Source organism: Solanum dulcamara, chromosome 10 (assembly GCF_947179165.1).
Source record: "Solanum dulcamara chromosome 10, daSolDulc1.2, whole genome shotgun sequence".
NCBI classification, from domain to species: domain Eukaryota; kingdom Viridiplantae; phylum Streptophyta; class Magnoliopsida; order Solanales; family Solanaceae; genus Solanum; species Solanum dulcamara.
This window is the reverse complement of record NC_077246.1, coordinates 6920863-6937234: the sequence shown is the minus strand read 5'-3', so window position 1 is coordinate 6937234 and position 16372 is coordinate 6920863. Positions and strand designations below refer to the sequence as shown.

Sequence of the window (16372 nt, the reverse complement as noted above, 5' to 3'; positions counted from 1 at the left end):
CACTACGATTCCATCACTTTTGTATAGTTTATAACTCATCTCGGATTGCCAAACTCCAGAATGTCTCAGTAGTATCGCGATATTCATCTTGATTCGCTTGATAAAAATCGAAATTTAGATTGGATTTTTTGTTCGCACTTATGCTCTATTTTTTGAGTTTTCCTTCATCTTCAGAACTGTTCTATTTCATTTTTTAAAGGATTCTTTGCCTTAATTAGCACGGTAATTGATTGAAACAACCAATCCTAACTTAAATTACGTTACTACCCATAAATACCTCAACAACATTAATTATTCTACATCCAAAACCTGATGTATCAGCAAAGTAAGTAATGTATCAAAAATTTGAAAAAAAGGGAAATCGGGTAATTTAAGAAAAATGAGGGATACATTGTAATTGAGCTTTTTCACTATGGGATTTAGGTAAAGTTTACTAATTATTTTTCTTAAATATAGAAAAAAATAGTCTTCTGTCTCTCTCTCTTTTAATTTTTCTTAAATATAGAAAAAAATAGTTGTGATTTTCTTGATTGGGTGCTATTGAATTTTGTTGAGAGTATCTAAAGAGCTTAAATATTAATTTTTGAGATGTTTGGAGACCATTTGTTAATTGAAAATGACTTCATATATATACATATTGATTTTTTTTGCTTATTCGTGTATTTATTTCTTTATATTTTTAGACACTATAGTGAAAGTGTATTGAATCAAGACCTTACAGTAAACACCTTTATTATAAGGGTATTTTACTTAAATTCCATAGTGAAAAAGTCCAATTACAATTTATCCCGACTTTTTTGGTAATCACCCGAATTCCCTCCTTTTTCCAAATTTCTGATACATACGAATGACCCTGATACATCGCAATTTGATACATAAGTCCTTTTTATGATACATCGCTAGTTGATACAAACCAAACATTATAATATCAATAAAACTTATGAATCAGCTTATAGCACCAAATATATCATGAACATTACAAAAATAGCAGTAAAACTTATGTTTTACTGATACATTTTGTGTATGGTTTGTATCAACTAGTGATGTATCATGAAAAAGACTTATGTATCAAATCGCAATATATCAGCATCATTCCTATGTAACAGAAGAGGAATTTTTGAAATTTTTACAAATGGTAGGGAATAGTTGAAAATATAGGAATATAAGATGTGTAATTTGGTAATTTTTCCTAATTATAAACACTTTATTCTGTCTCCACTTATAAAAGCCCAAACCAACACAATAGGCATTGTAACGCGAAAGCTTTACTTGAAGAAATAGAAGAAGCATGTATCACACATATAACGTCTGAGTATTAAGCAGTAACCTAACTATATGAAACTTCTGACGCGTTTATTGTATTAAGAAGTAACCTAGCTATATAAAACTTCTGACGTGTCTATTTGTGTCTAACTTCATCTTTTTTTTTAAAAAAAATCAGACTCTGCAAGTTTCTTAAATCATATATATGCATTAAATTAACAAGTTTGTCATCTTAAACATCACATTTATACGTTTTCCACATATAAAAACTTGGTCATGTTAGAGGATGCCTTAGTGACGAAGAATCCTAAACTTCTTTTTGTTCGTTACATTGGTGGCAACAACTAATATTCCACATAACATAACAAAGGTCTCGAATTTCAAACAATGCAAGGTTCCATTTTTCTATCTATATAAATTGCACAACAAAATGGATTGTATAATAAGAGATAGTTCTAGTTGATCCTAATTCGACATTATAGCTGAATACTTGACATAAAACACGTATATCAATTCATAATATTATCTGTAGTGTCAATTAAGTACTTACAATTATGGCACATGGAATTGAAGAAGAGCATGTTGAGACACTTTCAATGGATGTAAACAACAAAATGCAAGTTAAAAACTTCATATGGTCTAAGGTAGAATGGCCTACACTAAAACACGATGATTTCGGAGACGTTGAAGACGATATTCCAGTGATTAGTCTTAACAATCGTATTCGTGACAACGATGATCAACAAGTTTATGACAATCTATGCCAAGTTATGGTGAAAGCAAGTGAAAATTGGGGATTTTTTAAGCTTGTTGATCATGGTGTGCCTAGTGAAATTGTTGAAAATTATACTACTCGATTGCATGAACTTTTTGATCTTCCAATGGAACAAAAGCTTAAAGGTGGCAAGACATCAAGTTTACCATTGGGATATTTTGCCTCAAATCCTGAGTATGGACAAAATTTGCCTTGGGCTGAAGTCTTACAGCTGCTTCAATCGCCAGAAATGGTTGTCGAATTCTCGAAAAAGGTATATGGTGATCTATACCACATGTTTAGGTACGTACACATACATACACCACTTATATTTTGCCATTTAGGGTGCAACATCCGGTCTACTTCGCCTTGCAACACGACGTTTGTACATGAAAATGCATGATTGATTACATATCTACTTCATCGAAAAGATTAAGATGTTTGATAAAGTACACTTTATTTATTATATTATATTTTCAATAAGCCTCTTCACATATGAGTCCAATATGGGCTAATTAAGCACATGAAAATTCTTTTTTTTTTAATTTTTATGAAGGGTGTTAGTGATCGATAACCCAAAATCTTGTCCTGCTCTAATCAGTACTACCTCCGTTCTAATTTAAGTAGCACTATTCGGATTTCGACAATCAAACAATTTTTTTACTATAATTTTTGCATTTTTTAAAAATATTTAAAATTATCAAATATTTTGACTTCTAGAATTTTTACGTAGTTTTCAAATGTATTTTATTTCAAAACATTTAAAGATTTTATGTTTTAATTCACTTTTACAATTTGTAAAATTTACTCTAGAAATTCAAACGATGTGGTTAAATAGAGCTAAGGAATACCATATTAAACTTCGGGACCATATTTCATCTAAGGTTTACTTAATTATATTTTCAATATTGTATGACCAAAAGATGACAAAATCTTACTAATCCCTCTTCCTTATCATAGGCCAGCATGATAAATTAATCTGTCCTTGCAAATTATATATTCTAGCACAAATAGAATCATAATCGAGCTAATAATTGACTCAACATTAATCAAGATTATTTCTATATTGGATTAAAGGCAAAGTCAGAATTTTTTTAATTTAAAGCTTTATTCTAAATCACATTTTTTTTATTTATTGAATTTTGAATAGATTATTTAATCATGTTAAATGATATTTCAATATAAAAATAACGTCTAATCAATATTGTTGAGTTTTGTAGAACTTATAACTTTAAGGTTGACTCCGCCCATAATTGGATCCCATGCACTATATATTATATTATTCTTCCAAAAATGCTGATCTTTTGACTTCTTATAAAGCAGCAAAGCAATGGTAGATTACATGAAAGAAATGGACAAGCTAGGAATGGTTATATTTGAGATGTTGGCTCATGGATTAGGCCTTGAAGATGACTACTTTGTAAAAAATTTTGAAGAAAAAGAGGCAACTTTTTTTAGGATAAGTAGATATCCTCCTTGTCCCCTCCCAGAGAAGATTGTTGGAATAGGGATCCATTCAGACCCACAAACTTTAACCATATTGCATCAAGATCAAGTTGGTGGCCTTCAAGTACTCAAGGATGATAAACAATGGGTTGGAGTTAGACCTCTTCCAAATTCATTTGTCATCAATATTGGTGACACCCTTGAGGTCATATGCATATTCCTCTCTTACATTCACAAATAAATAAACAATAAAATTCATCGCTAATCTTATTTATCAACAGAAAGCGATAAGTTATCAAAAAATCATATTAACTATGAGCAAATTTAGAGATGATTTACTGACAAAATTCATAATTAATTCATTTTTTGGGGTAATTTATCCTCATACACTCTCAAAAAATATATGTATAAAAAAGAAGAAGATATCATTCCTACATCCCTTGCCTTAACCTTGGTATATCTAATAATGTCTTAATCTTAGACATTTAAAATAATTCTTAACACTCAAAATTACTTCAAACCATGTGAATTGATAACATTATTATTAATTTTAATATTTATTTTTTCAGGTATTATTTTAATTCACCAACCAAATATCAAAGAATAAGCATCTTTCAGAAAATATATATTTTTCATGAAAAATGACTTCCATCCTATCATACACACATGTACTTGTATTTTTGAGTAATTATGATCAAACCTTTGTGTTTTTAACAGGCTTGGACAAATGGAAGGTTAAAGAGTGTTATACACAGGGCAGTGGTGAATAAGGAGAAACAAAGGCTATCAATAGCTTATTTTATGAGTCCAACAAGTAATGCAACTATTGAATGCCCTCCTCAACTAATTCATCCAATTTCTAATCCAAGAAAATATGTACCTTTTACATGGGCTGAATTGAGGCACCTTCTTTTGACTGCCAAGAGGGTTAGGGGCAAAGCTGTTGCCCTCAATAAATTTCTTATTTTTAATTGAGACTTGATAATTCTCTAGCGAATTTGTTCGCGCTTTATGTGATCATAAGAAATAAATAAAATGTAACTAAATAAATTCTTTATCTCTAATTGAGACTCGAAATATCTTTATTATTGAAATGTGTGGACCAAGTTTGTTGTTGGAGTAGCGAATTTGATTGTGCTTTCCTCGATCCTGAGAAATAAATAAAATGTGCCTAATTTTTTTTAATCTCTAATTGAGACTCGAGAATCCTTTATTATTGAATTGTGTGGACCAAGTTTGTTGTTGGAGTAGCAAATTTGTTCGCGCTTTATGCGATCCTGAGAAATAAAAAAATGGGACTACATAAATTTCTTATCTCTAATTGAGACTCAAGAATCCTTTTATCATTGAAATACCAAATTTGTTGTTGGATTAGGGAATTTGTTTGCACTTTACACAATCATGAAAACTAAACAAAGCGTAACTAAATAATTAATGTTATACTAGTTTTTAATATAAATAAATAAACATTTGTTAATTAAAAAAATCAGCCTAAAAGATAGAAATACAAATTGTAAAGCCGCGATCTTGAGATAGCTCATGCAGTAAAAACTTCAAAGAGATCAATATCCTCAAGATTGATTGATAGGTCAAGCATCCATGGACAAGGTCGTTTTTCCTTTGATTTTTTGGAACGACTCTGTCCGTAGGTTTTTTATCTATCGATTTTTGCATTATTTTTAGTAGTACATGGAACTCAAAGAAATTTACTTAGGCTATGGTGATGACAATTTTTTAATTTATTTTTTAACGTATAAATGAAGTTGGAAAAATATTTTTTGTTTATTTACTAAACACTAGAAAAGAAATAAGAAATCGACGTATTTTCCAACAAAACATTTTTAAGAAGAACATTATCCTGAAAAATATTTACCAATATACCAAATACACCCTTAAACTTCATGTATTACTATCAAATACTAATCCAATGTGTGAGTCGAAAATCTAACTAACTTTTTCAAACTGCCCTTACTTGAGTACACGTTTCCATATTATTTCATCATCAATTCTAGCAGTGATCCAACCTTAAAAATCAACCAATTAATGTTTCCATACAATTCTTTCAACAGACCTCTCTTTCTATCTTAACCAAATAACTGCCTTAATTCTTCTATCAACATCCCATGATACTTTTTAAGAATGAAAATATTTTCATCAAATCTCAATATCCAATTATATCCACTAAAAAGTGTTATATAGTTCCTGCAAGTTTTACTATTTTTAGTAAATTTCCTTATCTTCAACTCACTATAAAACCCCACAATAGGTGACCATCACACATATATCTTGTATAATTCACTATACAAAATGTCTTATACAAGAAGGAGTTGCATTTCTGGGCTCTTTCTCTTGTTCTTAGCTCTGGCATGTGAAGCGAATTCCGGGTTTATAGGAGTTAAGGATTCCCATTTTGAAATCAATGGATCCCCTTTTCTATTCAATGGTTTCAACTCTTATTGGTTGATGCATGTTGCTGCTGAGCCTTCTGAAAGGTACAAAGTCACTGAGGTTCTTAAAGATGCTTCTGCTGCTGGTCTTTCTGTTTGTCGTACGTGGGCTTTCAGTGATGGAGGTGATAGAGCATTACAAATATCACCCGGTGTTTATGATGAACGTGTTTTTCAGGTAAAGGTTTATGTTAATTATAGTAACATTATATATCGTGTTGTAATGCATGTGACCTTAATTAGATACTTGTTATATTGTTTCAAAATTTAGGGTTTGGACTTTGTGATCTCTGAAGCTAAGAAATATGGTGTTCGATTAATATTGAGCTTTGTAAATCAATGGAACGACTTTGGAGGAAAAGCTGAATATGTTTGGTGGGCACGAAATGCAGGAGCTCAGATTAGTAACGACGACGAGTTCTATACTCATCCTATGCTCAAAAAGTACTTCAAGAACCACATTGAGGTATGTGGGTAATATCTAAACTTGACGCAGAGTCCCCTTAATTATGTACTTGACTCTCCTCAAACAATAACTAGTCCTAATGATAGGCTTTTCAATTTTATAATCATTACCCCCTAGTATGATGGTTAATAAATCTATGAAATTGTATTACAGAAAGTTGTTACAAGATTGAATAGCATTACTAGAGTTGCTTACAGAGATGATCCAACAATTATGGCATGGGAACTTATGAATGAGCCACGGGACCAAGCTGACTATTCAGGAAAAACTGTTAATGTGAGCCCCAATTCATGAAGTAGTTCTTTTTTTTAAATTCAATATTTCCAAATTAATTTGAATATATTTTAGAAAAACCTATGATTGACTTTTTGACTAATATTGCTATAGGCTTGGGTTCAAGAAATGGCAAATTTTGTGAAGTCACTAGACAACAAACACTTGTTGGAGGTTGGAATGGAGGGATTTTATGGTGACTCAATTCCTGAAAGGAAGTCTGTTAATCCTGGTTATCAAGTTGGAACAGATTTCATAAGTAACCATCTTATCAATGAGATTGATTTTGCCACTATTCATGCATACACTGACCAATGGTAAATTTCCATTATAATATATTTGAATTACCAAAGTCACTTATTGTAGAGATTTACCTTATAGGTCTAAACATTTCTTTATATCGTTATACATATATATATATATATATATAGGGTCTCTGGACAAAGCGATGATGCACAATTGGTGTGGATGGAAAAGTGGATAACAAGGCATTGGGAAGATGCAAGAAGCATATTAAAGAAACCTCTAGTGCTTGCTGAATTTGGAAAGTCTAGTAGAGGTCAAGGATCAAGAGACATATTCATGAGTAGTGTATATAGAAATGTGTACAATTTGGCAAAAGAAGGTGGAACCATGGCAGGAAGCTTAGTATGGCAACTCATGGCACATGGGATGGAGAATTATGATGATGGTTATTGTATTGTTTTGGGACAAAACCCTTCAACTACACAAATAATTTCAGACCAAGCTCATGTTATGACGGCTTTGGCTCATTCTTTCAATTGAGTGAAGTCATGAAGATCACCATTATGGAGGATAAGAAAAAAAATAAGTTCCATAAATAGGTTCTTTAACTATATTGTTTTCCTGATTTTACAATAATCAATTTAATTATAAGTGGATTAGAGTGATTTTAAATCCATCATTTTTAGATGTCATATTCCCAAATATGTGAAGTTGATTAAACTCAAAAATGTAATTGCATAAATAATTTAAATGATGGAAACATTATGTTTTCTGTCCTCTAGCTTTTAGTTTGAGTATAAATGTATCTATCTATCTATATTTATATCTATACCTATATTATTATTAAAAAAAGAATATAAATATTGGTTGATAAAAATATCCTTTAAATATTAATAACTTGTATACTATTAATAAGCATGGTTTGACAAAAATATTCTTTAAATATTAAATGACATTTATACCTTTAATGAGCTCTAATCCTATTTCTTAACATAGTTTTTAAACCTATATGTTAGGAATATAATAATCTTAACATTTCTTTCAAAGAATGTCATATAACCCTCATCTTTTAGTCTCTCGGTGTAATAAGATCAATTTTTTCACACAAAAATGTCAATTTCAAGTTTCAATATATGTAGTCAAATTATAATATAATATTATCGCATTATTTCAATAATCTATCTATCTATATTATTTTTTGAGAAAGTCTATCTATATTATTATAAAGTGTAAATAAAAATGTTTATTGATCGAACTATTCTTTCAATATTGAAAAACCTTTATACCTTATTAAGTTAATTTTTTTTCTAAAACATAATTTCATATTGAATAAAATTGTATTATTACTTTTTCCTAATATCTAAGGCTTCAAATTCATCTGACAACATAAATCGTAAAACCAACGTAATCCCTTATTTTTTTTTTTTTTAAATGAGTTACTAGGAAAGAAGAACACCTATTTACTCACTGATTTTAACCAAAAATATTTTTTTTTTTTTGAAATTTAAGAAATTAGCTATATGTATTGCTATATTTTTTCTCTTTAAATATGTAACATGACATGCTTTGTTACAATATAAACCAAAAAAAAACAAAATCTTAAAATGGTCAAAAATATCAAAGCTTTAACACATTGCAGATAGTTCTAACCCAAGTCTGATGTGACAAAAAAGTTGTACGAATCAAAATTTTATTGTGCAGCTTCAAGACGTCATATAAACTTTGTGGATTATTTTTAAAAAGGCTTGACTCATCGATATCTATTTAAATTTATCCGCATATTTCACTTACACCTCAATTAAGACTTGTTCGTATTGAACACCTCTACAATTTAAAACGATACCTATTAAATATTTTTTGATGACATGACATCATAAGTGTAATACACTTCAATTGAGCGCGTGAAGTCAAAAAAAAAATTATTTACAAGCCAATCGAAAAACGACAAGTCAATATTAGAAAAACAAAAATATAACATAATAAAAATAAAATAAAAAATTCCCTGGCAATCTACATCTTCCCCAATTCCATACCAAAATACTATTCCAAATCCATTCGCCGTCCTTTATTATTTCTTTCTACAATCTCTCGCCACATTCCTTTTTCATATTCTCCTTCGTTCTTTCTTTCTAGCATTATTTCGCCCTCATCAGTATCGTCGTTGTTATTTTTTGCCGGAAAAACATCAATCAAATAAATTATCAGCCAAAACAAAAAAAATTAGAAGAATTTACTGACAAAGATTTTCATTAGGGCTATTGTAGAAGAGAATTTCATAAAAAAAAAAGTCAAAAAAATAATTCCGGTGGAACTCCATTTTTTCCGGCATGACTAATGCGAATCTGAAATTATTATTTTTGAAATTATTAAAGAATTCAAACCCTAAAAAACTCACAACATAAAAAAACAAAAAAAACTCAACAAATTTAAATTGATGTTTGAGGAAGAGAGTGAAATTGAGGCAAATGGCAGCTAATGTTGATGGGTAATAGAAAAAAAGGAGGGATAAGTGTATGAGTGGAAAAAAGATCCTTATATAATTAAGAAATGGAAGGGGAAAAGGTGGAGTGAAAATGATTATTGGAGTGTGTGTGGGGTGTTTGGCCGGTGGCGGGGTCCGGGAAGAAGAAAAAAGGGAAAGAAGGATTTTCTTCTGTACATATTTTTTTTTCTTTTTAGTTTGTTTTTTTAATTGTTATTATGGGCTCAATGGCACATGTCTTTTTCTTGATTAGCTATTATGTCACATCATTCGCGAGGGTATGTTACACCTTCTTTAATTTTAGCTGATTGTCAAAAAAGTATTCAATAGATATACTTTTTTACTAATAAAAGTGTTCAATAGGTATAAGTTTTAATTGAGGTGTCCAAGTGAAATATACGAACAACTTTAAATAGTTATTAATGATTTCAGCCTTTTAAAAAATATATTAAATGATGATTGTAGTTAAATTCAAATACTTTTATTTTAGGAATACTTTTAACAATGACCCTTCAAGAGAGGTTTGATAGGAATGTTTGTAAGCTGGTCATGAAAAGAAGTACACTGAAAGCAAAATTCCTTTTTTTAAAAAATCCTAGAAATAAACATTAAAGGACTTTAAAAAATCCTGAAAGCAAAGTGTCCCTCCCCCTTCGTTAATCCATGATTAGTGCAATCAATATTAGAGGGGTGAGTACAAAAAAATTCTATCACAGACTCAAAACTCTGGTCAACATTAATAAAGTGGCCTTTGTTGCTATATATGAGCCATTTAGTAATATGAGCAAGATTAATGGTTATAAGAGATATCTAGAATTTCGTCATTGTATGTCCAATTCTAATGGCCAAATATGGTGCTTCTGGAATGATTCTGACCACACTGAAATTATTGCAAATACTGATCAACTATTGACTCTGAAGCTTAAAGACTCTTCTACTGACAGTGACACTTTTATGACTACAGTTTATGCAAAATGTACACCAGTTGAAAGGGAAGATCTTTGAGTCAGCCTGATGAATACTACTGCATATGTCATTGGTCCTTGGTGTATGAGTGGAGACTGAAATGTAATTATTGATCTTGATGAGAAATTAGGAGGCATACCACATAGAATGAACAAGAGTATAGACTTCATCAATATAATTGAATGGAAGCATGTGGTCTCAATGATATTGGTTTTGCTAGTCCTAAATACACTCGGTACAACTACTGGAGGCTTAGTAAGAGAATATGGATGAGACTAGATAGAGTTTTAATCAATAATGATTGAAATCTTAAATTTCAGCATAATAGTGTAAGACACCTATCGAGGTCTGTCTCTGACCATAGATCTTTACTAGTCAAGTGCCACAAAGATCAACAGAACAACATTAAATATTTTAACTCCTCAACTTTTGGGTGGATCAACCTAATTTTATGAAAATTGTGCAAAACTCCTAGAATGAGGAGGTCAAAGGAAATTCTATGTGGACTCTACAGACCAAGCTAAAAAGGCTTGGTAAAACACTTAGTCAGTGGTCAAAACACAATATTGGTGATGTTAATAATCAAGTTCGATAGTGGGAGGCAAAGATGAAGCTTCTGGAAGAGATTAATATCAATTATAACATAAAACAAGGTAGGAAAGATTTAAATAAAAGCTATGCGAAGTACATAAGATGGATGAATATGCAAGATTCTATGATGAGACAGAACACTCAGCTACACTGGTTTAATGATGGTGATAAAAATACCAAGTACTTCTATAGTGTGCTCAGAAGTAGAAGAAGGAGATTACATATACATAGAATCAAAAATCTCAGAGGAAGATAGGGGTAGAGAGATGACAATATTGCCAAAGCTGCTATTAAATATTACAAAAAATGCTTCAACCTAAATCATGAAGAAGGTAATAACAGGTTGATTAATTGCATTCCTGAAATGATCACCAATGAAGACAACATCATATTGACCAAAGTACCTAAAGAAATGGAGATCAAAGTTGCTGTCTTCAGTATGAGTAGTGAAAGCTCTGCTGGTTCTGATGGCTTCAATGGTAAATTCTTTCAAACTTGTTGGAATATCATTAAAACTGATATAATTGCTTTTGTGCATGATTTTTTAAGGGCAAGAGTCTGACTAAATTTTTTACTCATACTTGCCTTGCTTTGATTCCTAAAGTGGACTCTCCTAGTAGGTTTGCTGATCTTAGACCTATTAGCTTGAGCAATTACACCTATGAAATTATTTCAAAAATTCTGTCAAACAGGCTTAACCCACTCTTAACTAATCTTATTTATGAAAATCAAAGTGGTTTTTATTTCTGAAAGACTGGAAGACTAATCACTAACAATGTTATCCTCACTCAGGAAATCATTCATGGAATCTCAAAAAATAACAAAGGTGGTAATATTGTTTTAAAGTTAGATATGGCTAAAGCTTATGATAGGTTGTCATCATCCTTTTTAAAAAAGGTTCTTTACAAGTTTGTCTTTAATAATGATTTGATTGATCTAATCTGGAGAAGTATTTCTAATGTGTGGTACTCTGTGATTATAAATGGTAGTAGACATGATTTTTTTATGTCAACTCATGATCTCAAACAAGGTGATCCCATTTCTCCTTCATTGTTCATTATTGCTACTGAGGTACTATCTAGATCTCTCAATAACCTTTTACAAAATGATAATTTTATTTCTTTATCCATGCACAAAAATGGACCTCAAATTACTCATCTTGCATATGCGGATGACATTGTGATTTTTATCAGTGGTAAAACTGAATCTGTTAAGATCATTATGAAACAAGTTAGAAATTATGAAAGATTGTCTGGTCAACTGGTTAACAAGGATAAGAATTGTTTTCCTCACTGCTCCTAAAACATGTGCTTATAGAATTAATAGACTAAGATATTGTACTGATTGTTTAGATAAAAGCTTCCCTTTTACTTACCTTGGATGTCCTATTTATACTGGTGCAAAAAGACTTAGTTACTCTGACAGTATGGTGGCTAAAGTCATCAAGAGGTTACATGCTTGTCAAGGTAATATGCTTTCGAATGGAGGGAGACATGTATTGATCAAAAGTGTAATGCTATCTCTTCCTATTTATATTCTATCTGCTATAATCCTCTTAATGACACTATAGAACTTATTGAAAAACATATTGCTAACTTCTTTTGGGGTACAATTAATGGCAAAAATAAATACCATTGGAGTTCCTGGGAGCAGTTGTGTTTCCCTAAAAATGAAGCTGGAATTGGCATTAGAAGCATAAGAGACATTTCTATAACTCTCACAGTCAAAAGATGGTGGCAATTCAGAGCTAAGGATTCTATGTGGGCAAAGTTTCTTAATGCTAAATATTGTTCTAGAATCCATGTCGTGGGCAAGAACTGGTATGTTGGTAACTCACAAGCCTGGAAACACCTACTGCTAGCAAGAGATATGAGTAAAAAATGCATTCGGTGGAAAGTTAATAGTGGTAATTGCAGTCTCTGGTGGAATAGCTGGACAGAAAAAGGTTTTTGTCACGCCCCGGGAGGGTACCCTAGGCGTGGCCGGCACTCGAAAGCCATTTCTGACCTCCGAGCGAACCACCTGGTCCAGTCACACATTCATTCAATCATATTCTCTTAGCGGAAAACTCAAATAATGAAATACTGTTCATATATATAGGGGGCCGAAGGCCAAGCATTTTCAACCCAACAAAACAATATAATAAGACTCCTCAAAATAACGGTTCAACCTCCCACACTCGAGTCTATGAAGCCTCTATCAAAGTCTAAGAGGTGCCAATGACAAGTCCATGGCTACCAATAATCAAAATGAAGGAAACGACAACACACTATACAAGAAAGCTCAACATCCTTCGAAAACTAGGAGGACTCACCAACTAGCTGGGAGTGTATGTGGATCTTCAACGGAGCGCTGGTTGATGATCTCTAGTACCTGTCTCTGCATCATGAAACGATGCAGGCCAAATGGCGTCAGTACATGAAATATACGAGTATGTAAAATGGCTGAATGCAATGAACATCAAGGAATCAATCAACTCGGAATCTCAACTCAAAAGGGATAACAACTCAATCAAATGTCCTAAGTCTAAACAAGGATATGATTTAGACGGGACCAATCACATACAATTCAACTCAATCTGACTTAGAGTACTATCAAGACCTATTTGGGAGTTTCTCTTACCCGACAACCATCACTTATGAGCCAGTGAAAGTACAACAAACCGACGTTGTTGCCGCGTCCGTTCATACTTTGCCAGGGTATGAACGAATCAACCAATCATGGATCCAATCCAACCAAGTCCTATAATGTCAGGACAAACATCTCAGGGAAACATCCGACTTTAACGGTTCAATCCCCCCTACGTTTGGTGACGTAGTTATTGGGTTCGAGTATGGACTATACTCTTGCCCAATTCGGTGCTCGATACTCCTCCCAAGACTCAATGCTCATAAAACTCCATCCAATCAACTCAATCAAATCATATCGACAAGTCTCATTTCAACCTTGTCAACTCATCAACTCTATCATGATCAAATCTCTCTCAATCATACTATCCGATCAATCTCAATCATATCTTTCAAAGAAATTTAAATGCATGTTTATAGCAACATATGGACATAACCAATCATTTCCTCCATCCATTGAGAAATCTTTGAGACTCATCACAACTTCAAGACTTTAAATCGACACTTTATAATAGGCAACATTCTTAAGAAGATAGCATCTTTTATCATAATCTACATAATTAAGAAGATCAATAAAATATATTTAACAACTCGTCTTCATCAACTCATACTCACATAAAGGCCCATTTTAAGAACTTTTTAGCTCAACAACATCAACACATATAGAGTCAAATAAATAGGGGACAAAGCTCATACAAACATAACCATACCAAGAAAACTCCATTTTTCATGAACATCTAATATTCAAAGCAAGAGTAGGGCACATGGGTGGACTCAACTCATGTTTTGGATAGCCTTACATACCTTAGTGAAGACTTGAAGAAAACCTTGGTGTTGGGTCTTCTCAAATCTTGAAGCTCTTGGAACTCTTCTTGTTGGAAATGGAGAAGAAGAAGAAGAGAGAGAGAGAAGAACTCCTAGGGCTTTTTTAGAGAGAGAGTGGGGGCTGAGAATATGATCTCAAAATAGTCTAGGGTGATACATATATAATTTGGGTAAGTTCCCAAATTGCCCCTTCTCAAAAATTCTGAAAAATAGGCAAAAATGCACCTGGCGCGATAGTGGCGCATCGCGCCATTGCAGCGCCAGGCTGATTACGCCTAAAACCTACACACCTCGTAGTGGCACGCCGCGCCAAGGACCAAACTACTGAGGCACATTCTTGGCGTGATAGTGGCGCGTCGCGCCCTTACAGCGCCAAGGCCAATATTTTCTGGATTCTGGAAATTGGCTTGAAAAACCCTGCACACCTTTTAGTGGCGCGCCGCGCCAGAGACCAAACTACTGAGGCATGTTTCTAGCGCAGTAGTGGCGCATCGCGCCAATGCGGCGCCAAGCCCAGTTTTCCAGCAATTGCAACCCAGGCCTGAAAATCTCTGCTGGGCTAGTTCATCTTAGGATCGTCATATCTTTTGACTCCAAACTCCAAAATGTACATTTTTGGTGGCGTTGGAAAGAAGACTCGACGACCATTAATTTAATAGGTCGTGGGACACCTAGATCGTCATATATCAAAAGATAGGGTCGTTAGAAGTCAACCCCTCATGCGAACTCCTCCTCAAACTTAGCCACGACGGATCTTTTTGGTCTTAGCTCGGTCCTAGAGGTCCTCCGTGACCCCACATCACCTCCAACACTCCTCAATTACTCGGGGACTCAGCTTAACTCAAGCACACACTTCTAAATAATTGGGTTCGACCCTGCACGAATACAAGAAGGGTCCGAATCCTAGGGAAGAATTTTGAGGGGTGTTACAGTTCTCTTGCCAACATTTGTCCAAACTTTATGACAAGAGACAATGCTAAAGCAAAGGTAAAAGACTTTTTGAGAAATAATAGGTGGAATGTACAGAAGCTAAACACATTCCCTAGTCAAGTGGCTTTATATATCACATCTATTGGACTAGAAAATAATGGAGTTAATGATTATGCTATCCGGAATGATGCAGAAGATGATCACTATTTTAATGGCTCTGCTTGGAACTTGATAAGAAACCACAGACAGATCAACACCTCTATCTCTAATCTGTGTCACAAATCAACTCCTTTCAAACATTCTTTTATCTTATGGAGGATATTTTTTAGACATTTGCCTTTTAGAGGAGCTTTATCAAGGTTTGGGAAAGATGTGGATTGTGTGTTATGTTTGGTGCCACAAAATGATAGTATACAACATACATTTGTCGAAGGTAAAGCTGCTGAAAATAATGGGTGCCCCGCTGGGTATCAGACATGATACAATGCCAATTAGAGAAGTATTCAACAAATGGTAGAGCCTTAAACCAAGAAATATGGTGCACAAATTGATTCTACAAGGCACACCCATCATGATATGTTGGGAAATATGAAAATGTTGGGCTAGTTGTAGATATGGAGAGAATGGTAAATTCTATCTATATCAAGTGATCAAACAGTGTGCATTTGGAATATGAAAGCTGTCATTAATGAAGCGGTTCCCAACATAGCTATTGATAAAAGTTGGGCCAATATTTACAATAGCGTGGAAAAGTTGAGACCTCTTGTTAGAAGCACTGTTGTAAGTTGGAAGAAACCAAGTGCTGGAAGGATAAAGCTGAATACTGACGACAGTTTCTATAAGGATACAAACAAGGCTGGTATAGGGGGTGTGGTAAGGAATGACAGGAGATTTCATCATGGCTTATTCTGTCTCAGTTCACAGGTAAAACAACAACAAGATTGAAGCTTTAGCAGTTAAGTTTGGTGTACAATGGTGCGTGCAACAGGGATTCACAGAATTAGACATCGAATTGGACTCTTTCATCATTTCCAACATGTTGATCAACAAGGATAC

At 33.1% G+C, this 16372-nt stretch overlaps 2 protein-coding genes across 2 annotated transcripts; both read left to right on the top strand.

The window, feature by feature from the left end:
- The first annotated feature begins 1741 nt into the window (after positions 1 to 1741).
- Positions 1742 to 4439, top strand: LOC129871182 (gibberellin 20 oxidase 3-like). The gene is made up of 3 exons (XM_055946062.1): positions 1742 to 2320; positions 3341 to 3668; positions 4181 to 4439. The coding sequence occupies exons 1-3, from the start codon at positions 1818 to 1820 to the stop codon at positions 4436 to 4438; spliced, it is 1089 nt and encodes a 362-aa protein (XP_055802037.1). The 5' UTR covers positions 1742 to 1817; the 3' UTR covers position 4439.
- Positions 4440 to 5770: 1331 nt separating this feature from the next.
- On the top strand, positions 5771 to 7435 carry LOC129904937 (mannan endo-1,4-beta-mannosidase 1). The gene is made up of 5 exons (XM_055980349.1): positions 5771 to 6088; positions 6182 to 6376; positions 6530 to 6652; positions 6764 to 6966; positions 7081 to 7435. The coding sequence occupies exons 1-5, from the start codon at positions 5771 to 5773 to the stop codon at positions 7433 to 7435; spliced, it is 1194 nt and encodes a 397-aa protein (XP_055836324.1).
- Positions 7436 to 16372: the final 8937 nt, after the last annotated feature.